At 38.8% G+C, this 25,382-nt stretch overlaps 1 protein-coding gene across 2 annotated transcripts; it reads left to right on the top strand.

Annotated features, from left to right (window-relative positions):
- Positions 1 to 1,231: 1,231 nt before the first annotated feature.
- EMB (embigin) lies at positions 1,232 to 24,810 on the top strand. 2 transcript variants are annotated; one of them, XM_066181129.1, is made up of 10 exons: positions 1,232 to 1,527; positions 6,371 to 6,451; positions 9,388 to 9,471; positions 10,522 to 10,542; positions 11,564 to 11,726; positions 12,881 to 12,969; positions 16,477 to 16,607; positions 17,548 to 17,824; positions 20,203 to 20,264; positions 22,413 to 24,810. In XM_066181129.1, the coding sequence occupies exons 1-9, from the start codon at positions 1,446 to 1,448 to the stop codon at positions 20,259 to 20,261; spliced, it is 987 nt and encodes a 328-aa protein (XP_066037226.1). In that variant the 5' UTR covers positions 1,232 to 1,445; the 3' UTR covers positions 20,262 to 20,264; positions 22,413 to 24,810. The 2 variants fall into 2 exon arrangements, with proteins under 2 accessions (XP_066037226.1, XP_066037227.1); XM_066181130.1 differs by lacking the exon at positions 10,522 to 10,542.
- Positions 24,811 to 25,382: the final 572 nt, after the last annotated feature.

Here is a 25,382-nt window from a genome sequence, read left to right as displayed (position 1 = left end):
CCACTACCATGAGATAAGTCTCTGCAGTCCTAACTGGTTCAAATAAAACAGCTTTCAAGTGCCAGCCAATTTTTTTCCTATTAAAAGCTGAAGATCATCTACCATTCCTAAACAGCTTTATCTGAATTGGATTCCCTCTCTGAATATCATCACTCTGTGCAGTTTTAGCAGGCTGGCAAATTAACAAACACAGGGAGGTTAAATCTCTGCTCATAGCTCATTGCATTGCATTCCTGAACACACAGCAAAGGGCCAACGAAATAGTCATGTTCCCACTCTTTTGCCATTAGCCGTACTTGCTGGGAGTTTTTATGAATGAAAATTTTATTTTGACGATCACTGTACTGGTATTAGAAAATATGGATGGAAGCATAAACATGTCCAGTGATGGAAAATCAACACACAGGGTATTTACTCTGTATAAACTTCTACAGCTCTGTCAGCATGATGAGCTAAGATGATGTAAAGACTTTTTTGCAGTCACCTTTTCGCATCATTGATACAAACCTCTCACACAACTTAACCTCTGCATTAGCTGAAGCTGGCAAGAAGGAAGAAGCAGGAAGTACCCCATCGCAAAGTTATTTTAGAGAATGCCACCTTGCTAGACTCCATTTTGCACTATCAGAATTCAGTTATTTACCAAGCGTATAATGCACATATGTAAATATATATATACACATATGAGCAGGCTTACTAGGTAAGCACACATGCATACAGAAAACAAAAGTATAAACAATTTCACTTAACCATAATCAAAAACCTGAGGAGCTTTTGCTAGAAATGGTGCTCCCTGAGCACTGCTGTGTAAGCTGGGAGATTTAGGAAAAGGGATGCAGAAGAGCTGCAGCTCCTAAACAGGATAACCCAGCTGTCCTGGAGCCAGTGACCCTCGAAGCCGGGCTCCCCAGAGGGTCACCAGCCAAAGGGCGGGGACAGACAGCTCCGCTCGAGACACCCTTCTCCGGGCAAGCCCTGCCGGAGGGGCCGTTTGCCGCCGAGGACTGATCCTGCCCTCGTGATCCTACAGCCACTGCCCCTTCGGGCCAGAAATAAGTCCCGACCCTGTGTCCCTACGTGCCTTATCAGCGTTCCGCAGCCCCGGGAGTCTCTCGAGAGGCTCAGGCGCTGGGGCCTCGGTCCAATTAGCCACCGGTGCGCGCCCCCGCCCTGTGCCCGCTACTTAAAGCGCGGCGGGCCCTCCGCTGAGCACATCCCCCGCGCAGGGAAACGGCTGTGGTCCAGGGCTCCTTGGCGGTTATTTTGGCCTCTTGCTTTTTCCTCCCGCTGAATTTGGGGCAGCTTTACTTTGCACTTGGCCCCTGTCGTTGCTGGAATAGTCGGCTCTCCCGCAGAGCCGCTCCGGCCCGCTTGAGGCTTCCTCAGGTGGTGCAGCCCTCGGGGCGCGGCTCCGCGCCGAGGCAGGGGAGCGCGGTGGGGGCACCATGCCTGCCACCTTCTCCGGGTGGTGCCTGGGGTGTCTGCTGCTGCTGCTCTGCACCAGAGTCTCCGGCGAGAGCCCTGCAGGTAAATGTAAACTCTCCCCGGGCCGGGCCCTCTCCGTGTCGGGCGGGCCGGAGCGAGGTGGACCAGAGCCCTGCCTGGGAGCAAGGTCCACCTTGCTCCGCAGCATCCCCCGGCTCTCCGGGGACACAGCCCTGCCCCGGCACGGCGCCTGCCTTTCGGCCTTGCCTGTGGGGGCGGCTGGGGCGTTTCTTTTTCTCAGTGGCGCCGACCCTGCCCGACGCCCCTGTCTCTCGGCGTTCGGGGCTCTTGTGGGACGGCAGGATCTGCTCTCGCTGTGCCCCGGCACCGCTGTGGAGGACGGCGGCAATGGGCACAGCCGCATCGGCTCTCAGCCCTCCCGTAGCCTCAGCACCCTCTCCCTCGCTTGCGAAAGGGTTTATTAGCCCACAGGTGCAAGATTGGGAAGGTGTGGTGGTGTGTCTTGTTTCTCTCCTGTCCTTACTGAGTAAAGCGTTTAAATGCTTAAAAACAAGAACAAAAACCCTCACAAAACAACCAAAAAAACTCCCCGCAGATCGATAGATTACGTTACTAAGATACCAGTGTGCCTAATGGGTCATGAGGGGTACTCCTTGGGGTTTTGTATTGTTTTTAAGTGTAGCGTTTAAAATCCATTAACGAGGGACTTGAGCCTTCTGGGCCCTGTTCCTCCTCTGGAGGTTTTCTGCAGGTCAGGAGCAGGCCATCTCTGCTTCTCGGGAAGTACGGTCTTTGTAAAACTAGTGGATTTCTGTTATTTTTTCCATCTTTTTGAGGCGCTGCAGAGTAGTAGAGAATGGTTATAGTAGGAATTGCCAGATTGCTGGTGTTTGCTGTGCAGGGTGAGATTCTTGGAGTGAGTCTTGTGAAGGGCCAAGAGTTGTGTCCCATGTATGTGTGCGTACACATACTTATATGTGAACATCAGTGCTGTGGCCTGAATTAATTGTGGTTTTACTGCATTTTCAGTGTGGAAAATACAAGCAGTTATGTTTTGTTCTGCCTTTGTTGCACTTCCTGGTACCGAGAGGACCAGTACTTCTCCCTAGGTGATGGTACCTTCTGCAAAATTTCTAGCAGTTTCACATTATTGTGAAGCATAATTTGCACTTCTGAAGTCTTGTTTGAAATGTGCATTTAAGTATGTACACAGATGAAAATCTACTTTGTAGTTCTTAAGTCTTCTTAAAAGTGCACGTGTATTTATGTACACACAGAACTTGAAGTCCTGTCTAAACAGTTCACTTTAACTGAGAAGTTTTTTGAGTGCAGATGGTTGATATTTGTAGGAATGTGAGTCAGCATGTGGCTAATTGCCATAAGATGTTTATTTTTAATAGCTGTTAATGCCAAACATCATACCTGATGGTGGCTGAAGCTGTTTTAAGTTTATGTAAAGCCATTGGTGAAAATATAGTCTCTCATAAGAAAAAACCAAGTTAATCAAACAGCAAAACTTTCTTTGTGTTTCCAAAAATTCCACAAATCTACTGTCTTCTTAAAGTGGTGGGTATCATGTGGTTTAGAGCAGACATCAGAAATAAGCCACTAGCTTTAGTACTTTTCATCAGTCTAGAGTGAAGAAGCTGTTGTTTTCCAGACTTCTGTTAAATGTTTTTATAGGTCTATGGACTAGATAGGGAGGCATCATACTGTGACTTCTGTGATGATTTAAATGAAAAAATGGTAGTTTACTCTTTCTTTGGTTATAAACTAAGTGTATAAAGGTGGTCAAGCACAGGGACTATCTACACAGCTGCAGCAAAGGGAAGTTCATGTCACCTGAAGGGAGAATACCTTAAAACTAGTTTCCAGTGAATTCCAGAAACTGAGTTTGTTTTGGAGATGTGAGGGTTCTTCAACCAAAAGAAATGCTTGCAGTAAAAGTAAGCAGAGGGAACACTTACCGCACAAGGACTGAATTGCAGAAAAGTGGATTACATAGTCTGCACCTGGTCAGGCAGATGCCCCAAAAGCCCTATTGGATCTTTATTTTGAGATAATATCTTGAAGATATTTGTTAGTCTTATCTTAGTCATGTAACTGCTTAGTTAATTGGTTTGGAAAAATCTGAACTATTGCTTTTATTTTGCATTAAGTTAAGGGTAATTTCTAACTAAATGTCAGAGCACTGTTTCAGGGCTTGCTGCTTGGTTGAGTTACCTTTGTGGTTGTCTCATTTAGTTGCAATAAATGCTGCCAGATTGATTTAGATAAAGCAATCCCACCACATCTTATCTCTCACCTTCTGGTCCTGAAGAATTCAAGGAGCTGTGAGTGTAGAACATACCTCATTCCTAACAGACTTTGCTTCCAAGTTGGGTTTTTCTGGTTTGACCTGAAGGAATGGCTTTTATCAGGGTATTTGTAAGGCCTTAATGTTGATTCTCTCATCAGAGAGGATCTGGGGCATAAGAAGGTTCTGGTGGCTGGTTTTGGATACTACTGAATGCATGTGAACTTAAAAAGTATATGATTGATATTAAATTAAACAGTAAAATAAAGATGTTAAATTAAACCAAAATACATTTCAGCCTTTTCTTACACAGCTGCTTTTCTGGCTGGAAGAGAGGAAGTAAATTTTTAAGCCTGAAATTACTCTTATAATAGTAAGCATGGTACATCCAAATTTTTTACCCCAAAATACTGACTGCCATATGAAGCAGAGGTGATGTAGAAAAACTAAATTCATGATATCATACTCTTTCCTATTCCTTCCTGCATGGAAATCAGGATAATGAGACCTCTACAAGCTACCACACCATTGATTAAATCTAATGCAAAACAATTACAGGCTGAGGCATGCAGCCTCAATAGTTTCAATAGTTTGAGAAGTTACTCCACATGACTTGCTTATGTCATTGCCTGTCTGGATGATAATAATGATAAAATGATGCAGTGCTGGCCCATCTTGATTTCCAGTGCTATTCAGCAAGTATATATGAGAGGAAGAGAGTGGTGCAATGTTATCTCTGTTCTATGTAGTTCGACATGTGGACGGATAAGATCAAAAATCTAGAAGCAGGGTTGACAAAAAACACTACTTGACTTCTTTCACTTGATCTATGAATCAAGGAAGAAAGCCAAGATGAGAACCCTGTTAGTATGCAAACCACATTGCATGCTATCTGCCTTCATTGCATAGAGATAACAGAGCTGCTGAACAGCTTGGCACTGTCACCTTCTAAGTTTCTCATCATTGGGGTTTTAATTAATGTGCAGGTGATCCATGACATACTCAGAACACCTCAAGATGCTGCAGATATAAAAATTCATGGACCTTTATTCAGTTGTGCTGTGAATATCAGAAAACTAACAGCTCTCCCTGCGCAGTACCCCTGTCAGGCAAAGAACAAGGCTCCGTCTTCTTACAATCTGGCTCACTAGCCAGCCTGTCCGTCAGAGCAGATTTTTTTAAGTTCTTTTCTTAGCTGAAGGGCTGGAACAGCTGGCTGTGGGACTGGTGGACTGATAAAAAGTGAGCTGCTATTAAGAACCACTAATACTTAATTCTTTCAATCGTATCTTTTGACTACTGTGTTTTACTCTTGATCCAAACTTGAAGTATGGTGGGCGTATTGAAACAGCAGATGGTGTAATTCAGGCATGGTTGTGGTGGAGTAACTGTGTTCTGGAGGTGCCAGTGGAGAATCCATAGGTTGTCAACGCCTATTGGTGCTGGAGTAGGAGGGTTAATAATGTTCATTTGTAGGAAATGGCAGAGTGCTGACTTCACTTTCTGCAGAAGGTATGTGGTTCTCAAGTCTGAGTGCACTTAAACTATGATGTAGCTTTCCACTCACTTAAGAGTTGGAAGGGATCCTTGTGGGTCCCTTACAGTTCAGAATATTCTGTGATTTTGTGGTCTGTGCGTGTTTGTTGCTGTCTTGGATGTCCAGAAGAGTTCATGATCCTGATTCCACCCCCCTCCCAAGACTTTAATTACAAATGAGAAATACATGTCCTCTTTTCCTTGTGTGGCTGAATTCACTTTCTCTGAGTGCTATGGCACTAGAATATGTCCTGGAACACCTTTGTCAGTGAAGATAGTACAAAATAAACACTAGTTCTGTCATCCAAATGTGGAAATAAGGGAATGAGGAGACATTTCCATTCTTCCAAAACATCTAGATATCTTGAATTCTTAGGAGTGACACAACTGTTGATCAAGTCCTTTGCCTCTTCCATTGCTGTTCTTTTTCCAGGCAAGATCATAAAGCAAACTAGAGTCTTAACTGGTTCTTGTAAAAACTGTATTATAGGAGGAGGTGGATCAGATTTGCAGTGGTACTGAGAAAATTGGAAATAATTTTTAGTATTAGATGTTGAAATTAATGTTTGATACAGATGTCTTTTCTTTTGCTTACTGAGGTGCTAGTGGAAGCAAAGGAAGTATGTTCATTGGTCATTCATGAGAACTAGATTAGTAAGGTTGTAATGAAGTCCTTACTCTATTGCAAAATCTGCTAGTCTGCGTTAATAGTAATTGACCAGTGTCAGTGGCATAAGTGGTGTTTCAAGCCCATGAACAAAAAGGATGCGAGTACAGCTTAAGAAGTTGCTGGAACATCGTGAGGAGTAGCTTTGCCTGGCTATAAGCTAACTGAGAAAAGAACTCTATGCAGAAATTAGAGATCAAATAAATATTGCCTCCATTCTTTAATCTTTTCTTGCCTAAAGTGAGCAAACTAATGAAAAACAATTCTTGTGCACTTTTTCATGTGTGTGCTCAGAACTTGGGAAAAAATGGAGGAGAAAGGCTGAGGTTAGGATGTTCTGCTGGAATTATTTCATGAACTAGCTTTTTCTAACTCAAAGTTTCTTTAAGCTTTTTATGGTGTTTTGTTTGGGTGTTTTTTTTTAGATTCAGCTGTGACAACACAAGATTCCAATCAGACTGAGGTGAATTCTGTGACTAAGATGCAAGCTGGACATGAATCATCTGGTAATTGTTTTTATTTGAGTGCACTTTAAACTGTAGTCCTTTTTCCTATTGATACTTATTTATCATATAGAGTATGTTTTCACACTTAAGTCTCTTGAAATAAGATTGTAACTTTTTGGAAGAAACAGAAGTAGATACAGCACCCAGGTCATTTAAAACCACTGCAAGAGCTTGAGTGTCACAAGTACCTCCAGACCTGGAAAAAGCTATACAACTGCCAGTTTTGTGACCTGTTACCCTTAGGCATAAATGCCTTAAAAGCAGGCAATAACCCTGGAGGTCAGGCAGTGCCCAAACTAGTACCACTGCAGGGGGCTTCTGTTCTAGCCTTTAGACATGACAGTTTTTTAATATGAGAACTCCTTGTGCCTGTGTGAAAGGTATAAAAGGTATAAAAGTGCCCTTGCATCACTGTGCCTGCTAGCTTCATCTTTATTATTTATGGCTGTGTCAAAACAGTCTGTTTTCCCATTATACCTCAACTGTATTTTTAACGGGGAGTTGAGAAAAAATTCCAGGGAGGACAACAAACTCATGACTGTTGTTTCTACTTCTCCTTTCTCTGTAAAGATCAGAGAATCAGAATTTCAGCTCTGTCCCGAAGCTCATGCTGAAGCTCATATTTCTGTGTGAGCTCAGTTGAGTTCTGGCAAGTTATTTCAACTACAAGTTGGGGGTTTTTTTGAGATAATGGTATTTGTCTGGTGTTCATCTTTGGAGCTTTTTAGCTCAATGTGAGAACTAGGAGTGCAATAGCTAATAGATTCAGTAGTTCTCTACATACATAAATACACACAGATATAGATGAAACAGAAAGTATTTCATATAATATGACCTCCTCTGAATATTTTCATTTGATACGTGAATTTAGGAGGAAAGTCAGTGTGAAAATCCTGTTTGTTGCAAGACACTTTAAAGGCTGTTTTTTGTGGCTGGATCTACCATGTGAACTAGGACTGTTGCCTTCTGAATGTGTTGTTGTGAGGGATTTCAGTAAAAAAGCAGGTGACACATGCACTGGACTGACATAAATTCAGGTGATCCATGACAACCCTGGAATGCTGTCCGAGTGTTCTTGCACACAGGCAGGCAAAGACCTGCCAGAACTTTTCCATCTAGATAGTATTTTCTGGGTAAACACTTGGACTAGTTTACTTCTCCATGGGGCAGAGGTCAAGGCTTGTGGTGTTCATGTCTAGAGCCAACAGGACTACTGTCTACTGCTAAAGACAGCCTTGATTTCTCTGCTTAAAAAGCCTTTTTTTTTCCTGTCAGTTGAGATTGACAACAATCTACTGTCAACAACACCATAAGAAGAAGCCTGAAGTTCTGTTTTTCCTTACTAACCACCTTACTATACAGGTTTATTTTTACTTACACTGATTGAAGCTTGAGGAAAAGTATGAAAATGCAGATGGAGCGACCCAGGCAGAGGGTTGATTGCCTGTGGCACAGAATTCCTTGTGCTGTGAGCTTGACAGTATGTTTCCTGAAACTGGCCAACAACTTGAAAAGGCAGGTGTACCTCTGCTTATGCCTTTAGTTGGAAACCTAGCAGGGACCTCCTTCAGCACAGCCAGATCCTCTCAACTGTAACTCAAAGTCCCACATTTAAGAGCTTTACCTGAGAGTTCAGTATTTTCTGCCAGGGAAGAGAAGGAGTAATTCTGATGAGCTGTAGGCTTTCAGAGGTGCTATTTCCACTTCACAGTGATCAATTCAGCCACCCAGTGCATCTTTCAGTGGGAAGGCTAAAGCTGTAGCCCAGTTCCTCTGTCTTCTCAATTGTGATTGGGAATCTTTACAATCCATGAACAGGAGACACAATCAAGCCCCTTTCCTTGTACAAAAACCAGAATGGTTTTCACGTTCAATGTTGTGTGACTAAGCAGAGTCAGTCTCTAATTACTGTTCATATATTTCTACAATGCATTATGAAATATTTGATAATGAAGTTACTTTCCAAGCATATAAAAGCATGTGTGGTGTAAAAATTTTAATATGTCTTTCGGAGTGGTGGTGAAATCTATTTCTTTTCATCTTAATTTAGAAAAGATTATTGTAGCTAGGGTACATCTGTTAGAGCTGCACTTACAAATTTGCTTTCTTTGTGTTCTTGATATACATGAGAATAAGTGATGGATACAGATGGTGCTTAGAGTTAGTGTATCAAGCTTTGTAGGGGGTATGTGATCTGTAGACTCACCCAAAAGGAATTTTGGTGACAATACACCTTGTAAATGTAGGTTTTCCTCAAAAAAGGAGAATATTTTTAGGTCAGGCATATGGTGGTTGATATTGGTATCATTTCTTTGTAGAAGGGCATTACCTGCTGTATATCAGAAGTTTTGAGGAGTAGTGAGGGTCTTTGACCATTTTGTAGTGTAGGCATTCTTGCCTCTACATTCATTAAAGCAACACTTAGATTAGATTGTCTGCTTCTGACTTCCTGGTTCTGTTGTTAGATTGTAGTGGCTTTGGGAATGGCAGCATTCTGTTCTGGGGTTTTTTGTTGGATGGGTTTTTTTGGTTGGTTGGTTTGGTTTTTTTAATTTTTTTTTTAAAGCTTATTACTTTCTCAAGAGCTATTTAAGCATTGATGTAGTCCTGTATGTAAGCTGTAGGTGACTTTTTGAGTCAAGCCGTGAAGTAGCTATAGTGTTTTTAGACACTGACATTCAAAACTGCAACATTATGATAAAGCTGGAAACCATTATCTAACAGTGTAATTGCTATAACAGCAACCCTACAACACTGCTGCTTTAAGGTTATGGCTGCTAACACTGGTCTTCAAAAGGATCTCCACAGTAGTCAGCATTTGGCAAGGTCTGTTCTCTCCTTTTAAGATTGTTATAATTAATAATTGCCAAACCATATTGACACTACTGTGTGATTACTTATAGAGGATAACTTGGTTTCTGCCCAAACCTTGTTAGGTTCAGCTGTTGCCACAGAAAAGCTCAAGCCAGCAAGCAAGCAGAACTCACAAAGTGTCTCAGAACATGAGATAGTCCTATCTGGTGAGTATGTTATTTTTTGTCTTCAGTTATTTCAAACTGAATGTGAGTACACACATTCTTTCATATGAGTTGTAAAAGCATCTAGAAGGGCAAGTTCTTGATAAAGTGAAGATGTTTACAGTGAGCATGTGATGAGCCCAGTAAAAATTAAGTACATTTTTGCTGTTATCAACTTCTGTGTTCTAATAATAAGTATTTTGCAGTGAAGAATTAGATTCCTACTCTCATTAAAACTAATTCATAACTCTCTTCCTCCAAATCAATTGAAATGGTAGTTTTTTTGCACTAGTGACTCCACTTGGAGAGACCATGTAAGCTAGGGTACTTGCTAAACAGGTGTTAGCTTAACAACATTGCAGGAGTTAAAGCATGGAGAACAGCAAAAATAAACTTGTTTCTAAAGTACATACGAAGTTCCTTGTTGCCAAATAATATTCTAGAATTAATTTCTTGCGTAGCTAGAGAAGCTGATCTAACTGAAGTATCTCTGGAAGATTTGCAAAGTACTGGCACGGTATTTTAAGGATGTAATTCTGCTGCATTTTCTTCTAGCAGCAAACTTTATGTGCTGTCTGTTTCCTATTTTGGTATCTGCAGTCTTAGTACAGAGATGCCCCAGACATCAGTCTTGCTATTGGTTAATCTTCAACATCATCAGTTCTATGTTTCATTCATTTGAAGTATGGATTTAATTTTATAATAATTTCATAAAGGACAGATATTATTTTCAGCTGGTGTAATTAGTCTGACTGTAAAACTTTTGCTGCTGTGGAACTAATTGCAGTTGTAAAATTATTTTGATTATAAACAACCTCACCTGCTTGGCTCATTTATTCAGCTTAATTGCTCTAATAAATGAGTTTCAGTGACTGATGTTGCTCTGCAATGGAAGACTAAGCTGTTGCACTTCTAAGTTTATCTCCAGTTCAACAAATCTGAAGTATTTTAGCTGGGACTTGGCAATTCTGGATATGATGTTCTTCAGATTGTAGATGTCTGTGCCAGACCCAGTAAAGTTCACTTACTCTGGATCTGGTGCTTTCACTCCAGTGAGACTCTGCTGCTGCATAGGTATGACTTGCATTACTAAGTCAGTGAACTGTACCTTAAAACCTCATTTTCTCTTGGAAAGAGTGTGAGCTGTGTGATACATCTATGCTTTTTTGACCACCAAATACTTCAGGGCACATCTAGAATTAAAGTGAGGCATGGATAAATTTTCTTGGAGTATTTAGATGACTACCCACACATCTATCTAGAAGGCATGAAAGAAAAGGCCAATTATGAAATAAAATGTCAGTGCTAATGGGTACAACATCTAAAGTATTTTCTTATAAAAGGTTGTTTCTATGGATCAGAGCAGATAGTTGCTGTTACCTACATTTTGGATATGTTTATTTTATGCTCATGAACCTATGCTCATGAAAAATGTGACAAGTTTTTCTACTGAATTGGAATATTTTCCCACTGTAGTTCTACTGACTTGCCAGGAAGGCAAAGACAGCCCTACATGGGTTTGAGGAGGATTCGATGTCAGCTTAAGTAACTATAGCATGAAAGGCATGATCCAGCAATGTTAAGGTTGCAATCTATAGCTTCCCTGGCAATAGGATATATCTGTGATCTCACAGCATCATAAAATTGTGCAACTGGCTAAAATCCAGGTCAGTCCAAATTATAGATACTTACATCTTAAGCTTTTAGATAATTTAATACAAACAAAAAGCATTAAATATTTAATATATAGATTGAAAATTATACTATTAATGTCAAAAAGAGTTAAGTCTGTCTCTTAAGTCTGTCTCGCTCTCAGTGAAATGAGTATCTATGCTTCTTTATTAGAGCCCTCTAGGAAGTTTACATACAAAATGGGACTGAGATATTTTTGGAAAGGGATATGTATTTTAACTCAGTTATGACTTAAGAAAATTATTGTCAAACTCTGATTTTGCAGGAGCTTTTTTGCCCAGGAGAGTATAAAGAGCACCTGTGTCCACTTGCAATCCTGTAGATGTAAACATAGTCTCTGAAGTTTTTTTGCCCAGAATGAGGAAATACATTTTTTCATTAAACGTTTTTAAACTTCTTTTAGGTGCTTCCGTGGAAAAAAATGTCCCTGTTCCCAGTCCAACTAAGGTTGATCTTACATGCAAATTAGATGAGAATTCCAATTTGAAAGATCCTCAAGTGACTTGGAAAAAGGGAAGTGGAACAATCAATCACACCAGTAAAACTCCGAATAGCTGGACCATCCAGTAAGTGGCATTCTTTACACTGTGATTTGCAGATTCTGATGAGTTACCATGTTATATACAGTGCCCAATACTAGTAATGTGTGTATTGGAAAAGGGTCAAATGCAAAGATTGATCAGGATACTGAAGCTGTCAGAAAGGAGAAAAGTTGCAGGTACCTAAAGCCTGGAGGAGGAGCTCCTGTTTTTCCTCTAGTGCACAAAAAGCAAAGGTGTTGTTTTTGTTTTTTTAAAGAACATAGAATAAGGAGACAGTTCCTTGAAGTCCAAAAATTCTGTTCAGTAAGTGAAATAATAATCAGTCTGTGATTAAAATATTTTAGTGCTTTCTCTTTCCACTCCCTGATTTTCCACATGTTCTTTTCCACCTCATTGCTGCTTTACAAGTATCTGGAAGGCATCAGTGGTCATTTTCTTTCCTTCATGGTTAACACAAGGTGGAAGTGAGATTTACAGTAAAGATACTTTGAAGGTTTTCCTAAGTCTTTCAGGCCTCCACAGAAACTCAAAGCATGTTGTAGAAGCCTTTCTACAATTGATACAATTTATTCTTGTTCTTTAGAATTAGGCAAATTACACATTTTAACTCATTGGTCTCCAGTTGATTTCTGTATAGCTTTAAGAGCAGTAATACTTACATAACATTCCTATTGTAGAAAATACGATGAGGAGATAACTGAAAAATAGTTACATATCCATGTATATAGAGTAGCAGGAAAGTGACAAAGAGACAGTAAATGTATAGTTTGCAAGTGGAGAAGATGCTGGACTTCATTAGATGGAAGCTCTTTAAAAATATTTTTTGTGTTAAAGAGATTATTTAAATGGTTTATTCTTCCTAAAGCCCTACCTAGGATATGCCTCATAGTTCACATGTATAATTCAGTAATCTGTGGATAATGCTGTATTAGCCTTCTGTCAGCGTGAAGGGTGAAAATGGTGTTTATGATCCAAAGTGTGCTTGTGCTCTTCCATTTTCTTGAAAATGTTGCACTGTTTCTGCATTGCACTAAACCTGAATCCTAGTGTTGCAGTGATGGTGTGTTCTCTGCTGCATTACTAATCCTTACTGTTTTCTTTAGAATGCTAATTAACGGTTACTTGTAGTGGTGCAAAAAGAAATTATTAAAAAAAAAATTGTGGTATTTTTTTTTAAGAGTGACCGTCTCAGACAGCAGTCAGCTGGGAAGTTACACTTGTATTCTGAAAGGTGAAAAAGAAGTCAGTGCTGTGTTTCATTTGCAAGGTAATTTAATTAATTTGTATTTACTTTAAATTTTTGTTTCAGCTGACCACTGCAAAGCTGTATGAATATTCTTTCTGGATAGTATGCAAATTGCAATGTAATTTGATAAGTAATGGCTAATACAGTTAGACTAGATGAGAATAACTATCAAAGTAATTTCTGTTGCATGGGTAGAAGAATTTTGAGTGAAAAACTAAAAGCCTTTTAAAAAAAATCCCATAACCAAAACAGCATACAATTCTATTTTTTACCCTTCTTGACCAACTGATTTCCCCTTCCCTCTTCTTCTCTACAGTAGGTGTGAATGCACTTCACTTTCTGGGGCATGAGAATAAAGGATGGTGTCTCAGATAAATTTCTTCAAAATGCAGAGCCAATAATTTGCAAGTTGTATCTGAGGTTTGGTGTTAAAAGTGGTAAAAATGGTTGGTAAAATGGAGGCAGGATTTTTCAAGTTTCATTTGTATTTCTAAAACATAACATTATTGCTTTAGTGCTTCTTTTATTCTGTGTTAGTATCAGAACAGTACTTAGATGAAAAATTAGTGTCCTTCATTGGTCAGTATAAATGCCCTTTCTCCTGTTTTGTGTTCTCCAATAGTGTTGGAAGTAGTAGGTGAAATTCAGTTGCATGTAAGATGTGTGGAATCGATAATATAAGCTGTGGAGCTGATGAATAGCTCTAATGGGAGTTACTCTCTTCTCTATTCCTACCGTACAAATTTTGGAAGGAGCAAGGCAAGCGTTTCATCTGTGAAGGCTGATACAGGAGAGATGTTCCCTAAACACAATCTCTGAGAAACCCTAACTGTTGAAATCATTACGCTAACCTCAGCTAAATTAAGCGGTGGGACTCCCTAAGTCTTCAGCTGCAAGCTGCCTTTGTTCTGCAGGATATCCAGTAGTAGGACTTGAGGAAACTTGCATGGGTTCAAATGTCAAATACAGATACCCGCTTTCAGACCTGCAGCCAGTAGAGACTAGGTTGCAGTGCTGAATAAAGACAAAGTTATAGTTTATTCAGGCCTTTTTATCTCTAAAAAATAATTATGTACTTTTCTTGTCAGCATGTGGGAAAGGTTTAGTTTAATGGCTAACCAAGTCTGTGTAGATGGAAAAAAGTCCAAGGAGACCTTACTTTTTTTCTGTAACTACACAATAGCCATTTCTGTAAGGGCAGCAATGACTCAATAGGAAAGTCATCTTTTCCAGAACAGTGCATAGGACTGGTTGATTTATTATTAGAAGATCAGAGACTTGCTGCACAATGGTTGAATGCTGCCACTACTGATGCCATAAAAAGTACTGGCTTGATGCTTTTTAAGATTGAGATTAATGCAATAGTGAAGGAAACGGGAAAGAGAAGTCCGTGCGGGAAAGAGAAGTCCGTGAATCTTCCAGTCAATAATGCAGGGAGAACAGTTTTCAAACTGGAAGATGAGTAGTGTGTTGGTATAGACTCAGTGGCTTAAGTCATCACGGTTGTGACTAACTGCAATAGCTTTTCCACAAGGCAGTTTGGGATTATTGAGTATGTTACCTCTCTTCTCCGTTCCTCCAGTTCCTGGCCTGGCACAATCCCTCAGATTTTGAGGCATTGCATTTTTACTCAGGTATGCAGAAAACAATGAGATACTTACAGGAAGCTCAAGTTAATAAACAGAGGCGATTCATGTTATTGTAAAATGTTGTGAATACTGCTAGCTTCTAAAAGGGTAGAATAGACTAATTTCTTTGCCCTTTGTTCAGGGATCCTTAAGCAGTAGTTGAGCTATGTGCACCGTGAAATAGCTCTTGTTTTTAAAACAGTGTGGAAGTCTGACTGGTGTACATGCTGGTGCTGACACCCGTCTCTTTATTTCTTCAAAAGTCGGCTTTGTCTGTGCAGCAGAAGTATTGTCACCAAATTTGGCGTGATCCACTTGCAAAAATACCTGTGACAAGCCTTACATGTATTCAAGGATTAACTGTTACAGAGCCAGATCCCAGAGTTTGTAATGGATATTCATATCGCTAATCATGGCTAATGTGGTCACATGTATTTCTGGCATGCCTGTAAGTGAGCTTTGCCACTCATCAGTGTGGCTAAATCTCTTTGACTGTCACATAAGCTTGATGTGCTGGGTATACAGGGTTTTTTTTTACCACAACCTGCTTCTGTGTCCTCTTCTCTGAATTGCAAGGGAGATTACAGCAGTGATTAGTAATGTCATCCCTTTTAATGGGAAGATGGACAGCAGAGATGATACTCTGCCAGTACACTTTAAAAAGGAGAGTGTTTAATGATTAAAACACACTGGAGCGAGAGAACTTCACTAGTTAAGGGTCTTGAAGTATGATGTAGCAAATTCTGAGACTAAAAACAGTGTTTTTATTAACAAACTGGTTTAATACTTATTTCTGTATAGGAAACTTAAGTTTGAATACACATGAGAAGCAGACCTTTTTTGGGGAAAAATAATTTGTGCTCACCAGTCAAAAAGGGAAGAGGACAAGAACAATCTTCGCTTGTATCAAATTGTTCATCATAACAGCTGAAAGCAAATACTTGGCCTGTTCAGTCAAGTGTGGTCAATAAAACCTAAAGTGTGTACTGAATCTGTACTTAAAAAGTAGAGCAATCAAATTTGAAGTAAAATTCAAAATTGGTGGATCTGAGGAAAATGTTGGTAAACATCCTAATAAAGAGGGAGAGGAAGGGGAAATACATAGTCCAGCATAATGCATTTGCTAAGCTCTAACTATCTTTGGATAGTCTCTATACATTCAATAGCCTTTCTGGGCACATGCTTTTGGAAGCTTGTGGGGCACAAGTTACAATGGCTAGGATAGGTAGCTCTGAAGTTAAACTGATGTCTTGTTTCTTGTTGACTGTATTCTGTCCTCAGCAAGATTGGAACAAAAGTCCTTTTTATTGGCATGCAACCAAAAGTCATTGTTTCAGCTCAGAAAATGTTTGTAACTTCAAATCTCTATCAATCTGCAGCTTTTTATCAGTTACAGAAATGCTCTGTATGTACAATTTGCCAGATACCATTATGTAGTCACATTGTGGCTGAAACAGACTTCTAGTGGTTTCTGCAGATTGAGTGAAACTGCAGGAAAATTGTTTGTTTCTAGTGTACTCGAACTGAAGCATGTGGCTTGCAGTTCCCGAGGAAGGGAAGGAGGAAATGGGCAGGGGTAGAAATTGCAGTCTGACTTTTTTTTTTTTTTTTTTTTTTTTTTTTTTTTTTTTTTTTTTGCTTGCTGTTTGGTATTAATTGACAACTTTCAAGATCACGCAGCAGCTGAAAATGGGATTCCTCTAGTCTTCTGCACAGATTATATATCTGGAATAGCAGCCTGAAATAACTCCACATTTATGTCATGTCATGAATGATTAGAAGCATGAGGGTTTTACGAGAAAAAGTGAATGGGGTGTAAATTAATACCTAAATATGTTCTTCGTAACACTAATGAAAACGTATATCTCTCACTTGATGAATTCTTCTCTCCTTCTTTTAGTACCAAAGATTGAAGGAAAAGAAAAACCCGTAATCACTTATGAAGGAGATAGAGCTGTAATGGTTTGTAGAACTGAGTATAATCCCAAGGATTGGGCCTGGTACATGAACATGACCAATGGAACTGGGCGGGTAAGATCTTCTTCTATTGGCCAAGCAAAACAGTGTGACAAAAATAAGTACAGAAACTTTGTACTTTACTGCAAGCTCTACAAACTGCATTTCCTTTAACTTTAACTGAAATATCTTTATGAAAATGGAAAAAAAAAGTCTGTAATATTTACAAGTACTCATTGCTACAGGGATGTAGTTTTTTGTTCTGGTTTGTATGTTTCTTTTTCAAAAAGGCCCTGCCATACTCCCAAATAAGGTGAGTCTTGAGAGATTTGTTTTTACTGTATTTATACTGGTTACACTACTCAAATATTGCTACTGGAGACAAAAATAATCTTACAAAAAGTGTGATGTGGTTTTTACCTGTAAGATTTTGTATGACCCTTTACTTTCTCCAGGTACAAGTAATTCTATTTCTTAGCCTTACCACCTATCTAGAAAGCACAGCTTCCTAAAACACTTTGGTTTAACCCTCTTCTGAGGGCAGCACTGTCTGCTGAGAGGAGGTAAACAGATCTGCCTCCTTTATACCGCTGGAGATTAGCACTGACTTTAACAGTATATTTCCCAGTGGAGGAGAGCTCCCACTTCGACTTCCTTGAAAGTGCATGTTTTTTTGCTGTGGTGGAACCCCCGTGCATTAGATCTGGCAGCCAAGGATACCTTTGTCATTGAAGAGTCAATAGAGCCAAAGATGCCTCTTACCTGGTATCAGATGAACTAAAACAGTTCAGACAATTTGCCCACTGAAACTTTGTTTCTTAATCCAGTGGTCTAGAAGGAACTAGGATGTCCAGCTAAAATAAATCCTTCCCTTTAAGGTGGGGTGATTGTTCTTCATGAATGCCTTTTGTTCCTAACACGTTGTACATACCTATACAAAACAGAATGTTGATGATACTGCTTGATTAAATACCTTCTCATTACATTATTAAGACTTGAAATGTATTTTTTTCAGGTTCCCATTGATAAGATTTTGCCTACAGACAAATTCTTAATTAAGAGACAATATGCCGAGGTAAACCGTCTGGAGATACTCAAGCTCACCAAGGAAGACAGTGATGTATATTGGTGTGAAGCGTCTTTTGATTTAGGAACCAGTGAAGTGAGGTTTGAACTTAGAGTTCTGTCCATCACAGCACCTCTCAAACCCTTTATAGCAGTTGTGGCTGAAGTTGCTATTCTTGTAACTACTATTGCCCTCTTTGAGGTGTATTTGAAAAGGAAAGGAAAAAGTAAGTTTTGGTGGGGAGTTTTTGGTTGGTCTGTTTGGGGTTTTTTTAAGTGATTTCTACCTTTCTGTTGTAATTGCAGCCAAAGGTAGAAAACTATGACCCATAGTGTGTCATACATGAAGACGGGTCGCTTTCACATCTGTATTTCTGATAAAATTTTTTCATCTAAAATACTGCAATGAAACGAGCTTTCACTAAGCAATACTTATCCATAACAGTTTTGATATAGTCCTGAGGGGCTTTTTTCCTTACAATACAAGGGAATTTTGAGGCTATAGTTTTTGGGGGAATAGTTAGGGATGGAAAAAATTCTTGGTAGCCTTGATGGGAGAAATTTTTTAAAAGACATTTAGTAAGAAGGAGAAATGCATCTGTCTAATACAGACATAAATGCATGTTATCTAGATTTTAAAATACAGAAATGTATAAAGCTATATATAAGATTATTTGTATTAAAATCAGACTAATAAAACTTCATCAAAATCAGCTTTTTCACCAGTTTGGAGGGAATTTTCCTTAATAGATAAACAAGGTTATTTGAAATACTTATTTAAGAAAACTAACCAAAAAAAAAAAAAAAAACAACAAAAAACCCCACATTTTGTTCAGAATAAACAATTACTAAATGTACTAAACAAGAATTTTTCTGTTGTTTATTAAATGGATACTTCTATATAATACTTCTTTTGTTCTGCAGGAGGTGAAAAAGAGTTTGACCAAATTGAGCAACTGTAAACAAAAAAGTTCCTATACTGTAATTCAATATTTGTTCTTATGTGTATTGTGTTGTACAAAATTATACCTTGTTGTTGATCCTGTTGGGAAGGGGGATGATGGTCAACATGAAAGAACAGTTTATTCTTTTTCTTTAAGAATTTCTAATTCCAGAGTGAGCAGAACACTATTTTCTATCTGGAACTTGATTTTGAAATTAGGAAATTTTTTTGGTAGTTTTTTGTTTGTTTCGTGTTGGGTTTGGGGTTGTTTTAGTTTTTTTGTGAGAGCATCATGTGTTCTCACAAAAGCTCATTCTAGAAGACTGTAAGTGCATAGAAATAACTTTCAGGTGAAAGTGTAACAGAAGTGGCTCTGATTTTTTTTTTTTTTTTTTTTTTTTTTTTTTTTTTTTTTTTTTTTTGCAAAGTATAGTTGTCTGTGTTAACATACATTTCTCTCCTTTGCATGTGGTCAAAGCCCTAACTCTTTTAGCTAAGCCTGTAGTTGCTGGGGTGTTGGGAGCTGGCATTGTTGACTGTTTTGGGGGCTAACTCCAACCTCACAGGTGATTGCACACTGTGCTGGTAGCTTGGGCTTTCTGGGCTGTGCTGCTGTAACCAAAGGAGCAGGTGTAGGCACTTGGCTGCTGTTCTGCTGTTCCATGGTCTGTGCTCCTGTGTTGGCTTTCCTGTCCTTAGGTTCATCTATTTCATTAGGCTTGCTTGCTAAAATATGCTATACCTGTCTCTCTGCCTGTCCTCTGAAGCCTGGTTCCATTATCTAGCCTGTTTACCTCTTAAAACAAGAGGAAAGTTGCCTAACAGGTCCTCATTTTAGGTGTGTCCAGTCTGCTCTAGTTTTTGTCCTCTTGATCCCTTCTCTCCTGCTGTGTTTGTCTCCCTTTTTCTTCTGAGTAGCTCTCTTTCCCTCCTTGATTTTTTTTTTTCTGCAGTGACCTTCTTCGTTTTCCTATGTTGTATTCACTTTCTCATTCCTTTTTTCAGTGCTGAAAATATATTTTGATGCTTTTTCCACTTATCTGAACAGACTTGAAGCTCTAATTCAATTACAAAATAAAGTGGGAGTATGTCTTGGGAATACAGTATGCTGTTACACTGCTGAATGTCTTGGGTTGAAAATTGAAAAACTGTCTTTATTGCACAGCACACTTCTCATAAACATGCTGAAACTACCAGGGTGGTAACACAGAATAGTGCACTAAAATAATGATTTTGTCCTTGTGGGATGTGGTTCTGTGCAGCTGCTTAATCTTTATTTGGTAATTCTTAGATAAACACATATGAAGAAAATTTATTTAACTGTGTACTTTCCTGACTCAAGAACTGAAAGTGCTTTCAGCTCTTGGCTGTTTAGAAGATGGATTTGTGTACCAGAGAGTGGCTCCAGAGGAACATGTCTGGCCTGTTATGTCAGGGCATGACTAATACAGCTGTATTTGGTTGATGAAGCTATAATTAAATGTCACATCCAGCCGTGTATTTAGGTGGGAGCCTAGTGAATCACAAGCAAGAGAACTTCTAATTCAAGTCGTCTTTGTGATACACAGCATAACACTCAGTTGCAGTTACTCCAGAAGGAGACTGGAAATGATCACCCTCTCTTACTGTTCAGTTTTGGAATTTACCTTTTTTTTCTTGTAGTAAATCAGAAGGCGTTCCTAGGAGACGCAAGTAGTTCTAGGCAGAGAAGTAAACCTTGAAAAGTAAGTAAGAGGTTCTTGAAAGGTAAGAAAGAGATGAGAGACCAGAGTTTACTTTTCACTTGAGCAGCCTAACACTAGGACAAAGAAGTCTACCTTGACATTCCAATCTTTTTTTTTTAATGTGGGAGCAGCATAGTAATTAAATAATTGTTTAGGTAAAGTAAGATACAGTTCAACAAGAAATCAAGTCCAAATTGTTTTAACTCAGTTGTGTTGTCATTGTAATTTATTAGTTGTGATAATCTATGCAGTGTTTAAAATGGGACCCAAGTTAATCCACTTGACTCCTGATCATGAAAGAGTCCAATCAATGCTGGAGTAGGTGCTGAGATGCAATAGAGGTGCTGCTGTGTTCAAAATCCCACTCTTCCCAGCTTTATTTTGGGTGTCAAGTGAGTTTATGGAGAAAGGATCCTCCATAATAGCAAGTGGGGAATATGACAGTTCTGGAGAGATGTAGATTAGTCTGGGATTGAAGACTGGGCTTAATAGATGGTGATGGAAAGGACTAGTTGTAGAATAAGGAACCGGAGTGTGTGTAGTCCCATGAAAGCTATGTAATGAACTTCCTGATTCTCTGCCTTCTTTACAGTCTGATTATAGGCTGTTTCTACTTATGCCATCTGGAAGTGCTTGTCAGAGGCTGGTCTGTCAGTTTGAGGACCAATCCTACACACACTTGTTTCTCTTCTGCATCTGGAACCTCCGCCTCTGGTAGATGGGAGGTGTGAATGGCTTTGCATTTGTCACTGCTGGTTCATCATCCTCACAAGTCATCTACCTGTGTAAAGACTATTGCCATACCCTTTGTTTTAAAGAGCAGAAGGAAAACTGTCAGAGTTCACATAAAAAGAGTAACAACTCAGAAAATGATCTAGAATAAATATTTTCCAAGATTACATAGTCTCTGTTGCTCTTAGGTTTAATCCCAGCTGGTAGCTCAGCCCCATGCACCCACTTGATTCTGCTTTCTCTGGTGAGATGGGGGAGAAAATCAGATGAGTAAAAAAATAGGTGAGCTCAGAGGCTGAGATACAGACAGCTTAAAAGAAGAAAGCAAACACTGAACACAGAAGCAAAAGAAAGGATTCATTTGCTATTTCTTAGGGGCAGGCAGGTGTTCACCTGTCTCCAGGAAAGAAGGGCTTCGTCATGCTTGAATGTGTGTAATAGCTGCTTGGGTTAATCAGGAAAAAAATGCTGTGACTTTGAATGTGTGTCCCTTCCCCATTTCCCCTTCTTTCCTCAGCTTTACATGCTGAGCATGATGACCGATGGGATGGAGAATCCTGTGATCAGCTGGGGGCAAGTGCTCTGGCTCTGTCACCTCCCAACTCTTTGTATTCTCCCAGCCTCCTTGCTGGTGGGGAAGAGGACAAGGCCTTGTGACTTTGCAAGCACTGATGAGCAGTACCTAAAACATTTATTTGTTGTCAGTGCTGTGTTCCCAGCACAACTCCAAACCTAGCCCTATACCATGTGCTGTGAAAAATTTAACTGTATTTCAGTCAAAACCAGCCCTCAAGGATTTCTCACATTTAATCTGAGGTTCCATTCTTAAAACTTCCTATGACACGTTGCACTCAGTAAATAAGGATTCTTCTCTGAGAATCACCTGCTTTGTCTTCATATACAGTGTCAGAAGTTTTAATGTCTTAACGTGATGAATGCCAGTTGCTCTCTATAACTCCCTGAATATATGTTGTAGAAAGGTGGGGATCAGTCTCTTCTTCCGAGTAACAAGTGATGGAACAGGAGGAAATGGCCTTGAGTTGTATCAGAAGGGGTTTAGATTGGGTATTAGGAAAACTCTCCTCACTGATGGGGTGGTCAGGCGTCGGAACAGGTTGCCTAGGGAAGTGATGGACTCATCCAGCTTAGGCATGCTCAGAAGATGTGTGGATATGGCACTTAAGGTTATTGCTTACTGCTACATGTGGTGGTGCTGAGTTAACAGCTGGACTTGATGGTCTTAGAGGTAATTTCTAATCTAAACAATTCTATGACTTGCAAATTAGACCATACCCCAAAAAAATGATGTATTGATTGGAATTAAGTTTATTTTCAAACAAATGGGGAAAAGTACTAAGTGGCAAGATAACAGAATTCATATTATGATAAAATGTGTTTATTCTTTTTTTATTGCAGGAGGTCTATGCCAACAGAAGTGGAAATCATCATAAAGCTACAGAAGATGTATGCAACTATGCCTTTTAAAAATTCACTATGTTTTGAAGTGAAGTCTTCTATGTTTTAAAATGTTCTTAAACTACCCATTTTATACAGATGATAATATGATACGTTGTATTTAGACCTTTATCTGTAACATTTTACTAGTAGCAGGTGTTTTTTATGTAATTAGGCTCTACTGTTGGTTTATGATTGGTCTGTTTGATTTTTATCTGCCAAACTGGAACTAGTGTTGTATTCACTGAATAAATGGTTAATAGAGAGTGGGTATATTATCTGAGTGTTGTAAAACTGGACATGTAAGACCAAAAAAGTATTTCCACCAAAGAAAATGCCTTTTACTAGGTGATGAAGCAAATGTGATGCAGCCATTTTTACCAAAGAAATAGTGAAAGGGGAATCTTTATCTGGGCTTAAATGAAACATAAAGAGAATTGTGCTTTACTCTGAATAGTAAAATGTCTTCATTCCAGCTTTTCTTAGCTTCATTCTCAGTTCTACTTTATTGTAGTCCTTAGTAGGCTAAACACTTAGATACCGTACAGCTTAGGTATTTCAGAGCAGATGAAAGAAGTATTGGGGATACAGTACCTTCTCAGACTATAAATGCAATAATTCCTTATGCTTGAAAAAATTACTGCACTCTCTGGGGCTGCAAAACCAGTTTTGTTACTATAATTTATATGGTATGCCGAATTTTTAAGAATATACCAATATATACGTCTGATTATATATACTGTCTAGTTGGTACTTCAGCTTCTTTCAGCACACTGTTTGTTAAATTCCTTGCAAAGCACAGAGTGGGTCTTGAGCAGCTAAAATTTTCAGGATAATAGGGTAAAGCAGCATGAATACCACTACTTCTCTTACATAGAAATTTTGACACTGCTGTTAATGACTTACAGTACTGCTTTAGAAGAGTGAGTTGCCATAATAACATTTAGTTATATTATGCATTCAGCAATTAAAAAATGCTTGGCTAATAAGAAAACATCAGTTTTCTTTGTTGCATCAGTTGCCTTTGTTTGAAATAATTAAAACCTCAATTTTGAGAGGAAGAAGTAAAGTCTTCAGAAAATGTTTTTCCTCCAAAAAAAAAAGTAAGAAAAAAGGCAGCATTTGCAGACTCCATAAGAAAGTGAAAGAAGGAAAAAAAAATACACAGAACTTTTGTACTGGTCATTTTGCTTTGAACGTAAAGGAATGTATAAAAAACAAATAGATGGCGCAAATTTAATTCCCTTCCTTTGTTTTGTATTTTACTGGTTTTATGGGTTTGAAAAATACCAGGAATCCTAGCATTTGCTGTTCTGTTGGAAACAAGAAACAAAATCCAGTTTGATGTATGCTTTTCTGTTTTTCATAGTTTGTTTCCCAGTTTGAAGAGCTACAAATTAAGTTCCATAAAGACACAATGAGAACTGCAAAAGCATTGGGCGATTGACTGTAAGGAGTGAACACTGATAAAGATTCCCCTTGCTTAGATACTATGTTTATTATATTTTGCCTTGGAGTTTCTATGCACTGTTAAAGCCAGAATGCATCTACAGTTTTTTACATTAATTTCTCATTGATATAATTGATACTTTATTGCAGAAAGTAAATGCAGACAGTTTTCAATCATTTACTTCTCGTTTGGCACATTTCAGAGTTTGTACTAATTTGTTGCTTGTAGGCAGTTAAATAGTAAAAAAGGTAGTCTTACTTAGAGATTTAACAATTATATTCCGAATAAAGCAGCATTATATATTTTGCAATGCAAATGAGACTAGGTACTGTCTGGAAAAAACCTGCTACTTAATCTTTCTGCCTTCACTTAGCATTCCTACCTGATCTTACAGTTGGGCTATAAAGTCTTGGCTGACATAGGCAAGTCATATAAATAGTGTTTTGGCATTATCAAGGAAAACCTGAATTAAGCATGGATTTTAGAAGCGTCTTAGATCTATCAGGACTGTATTAGCTTGGTCAGACTGGCTGCTGAAACTATAGCTTTGCCTTGACCTAGCTCTAGCATGTTCTGCTTGCTTTGTCTGAGGGGTTTGGTGTTTATTTTTAGATTGGTGAGTAGTTTTTCATCATTATAAATGGGTTTTTTCTATGCATGTTCTCCTAGATTTAAACCCTTTTGGCGTGCCCTATGGAGGGGAATAACAAATAATATTAAATTGTAAATATTAAGTAATTGGCATAATTAATGGTCAACTTCAAAGGCATAAACTCTACATTTTTTGGTCCAAGTATCACAAGGAGCTCTGGAAATTTTGAAATTTATCTTTTGAGAAGTATGTGTTGTGTATGTTCAAAACATTCCCATTGCAGTTGCTTTATGATCTTAGCATTGAATAGAACAAAAACTTTGGTAACTTTAAAAAAAAACCCCAGCACTCTAGGCAGTGATGGGGTTTTTTTTACTTAATTCAAGCCAGGAAGTACTGTATAAGGTACATAAAGCTATTGCGAAGCTTCGCGCAAACAGCAGTTGGAGCTAAGTGTAAGGATTCACAACAGTCGTTTTAATAACAAAACATTAATTTGTAATAACTGTCTTACATGGGTTGATCCAATCTTAACAATTGCAACTGTTTGGCGAATCTTGCCTTCCAAGATGGAAACCTTTTCTTGCAAGAGGAGTTATTTTACTGGATTTTAGACAAGCAAAAAAAAAAAAAAAAAAAAAAAAAAAAAAAAAAAAAGCCCTTGACAGTTTCTTAGAGGAGAAGGTTAAAATCTGCAAAAGAATCCTGAAGTGCTGTTTTCTAATGCTTCAAGCTTCTTTACTGCAAATTCTTTCTGCTCTTAGGTCCAAAGCAGACACAAGCAGCTGTGAGACCAAATTCCTAGTGAAGATGGACAAATATTGGAAGAGCTTCCAGATTGGGGGTTCAAATAGAACTGCATTAATACTGCTTTAGTGTGGAGACCTAA

Source organism: Chamaea fasciata, unplaced genomic scaffold (genome assembly GCF_029207755.1).
Source record: "Chamaea fasciata isolate MVZ Bird 193981 ecotype frontalis unplaced genomic scaffold, bChaFas1.0.hap1 SCAF_4, whole genome shotgun sequence".
Taxonomy (NCBI): Eukaryota; Metazoa; Chordata; class Aves; order Passeriformes; family Sylviidae; genus Chamaea; species Chamaea fasciata.
The sequence above is the reverse complement of the archived record's forward strand: the minus strand, read 5'-3'. Positions and strand labels throughout refer to the sequence as shown.

Bases quoted from the DNA above. Each gene is read 5' to 3' on its own strand.
- EMB (XM_066181129.1), top strand. From the start codon at position 1,446: ATGCCTGCCACCTTCTCCGGGTGGTGCCTGGGGTGTCTGCTGCTGCTG. The intron at 9,472-10,521 runs GTGAGTATGTTA...CTTTCACTCCAG, and splicing joins ACATGAGATAGTCCTATCTG to TGAGACTCTGCTGCTGCATA. The intron at 10,543-11,563 runs GTATGACTTGCA...AACTTCTTTTAG, and splicing joins GAGACTCTGCTGCTGCATAG to GTGCTTCCGTGGAAAAAAAT.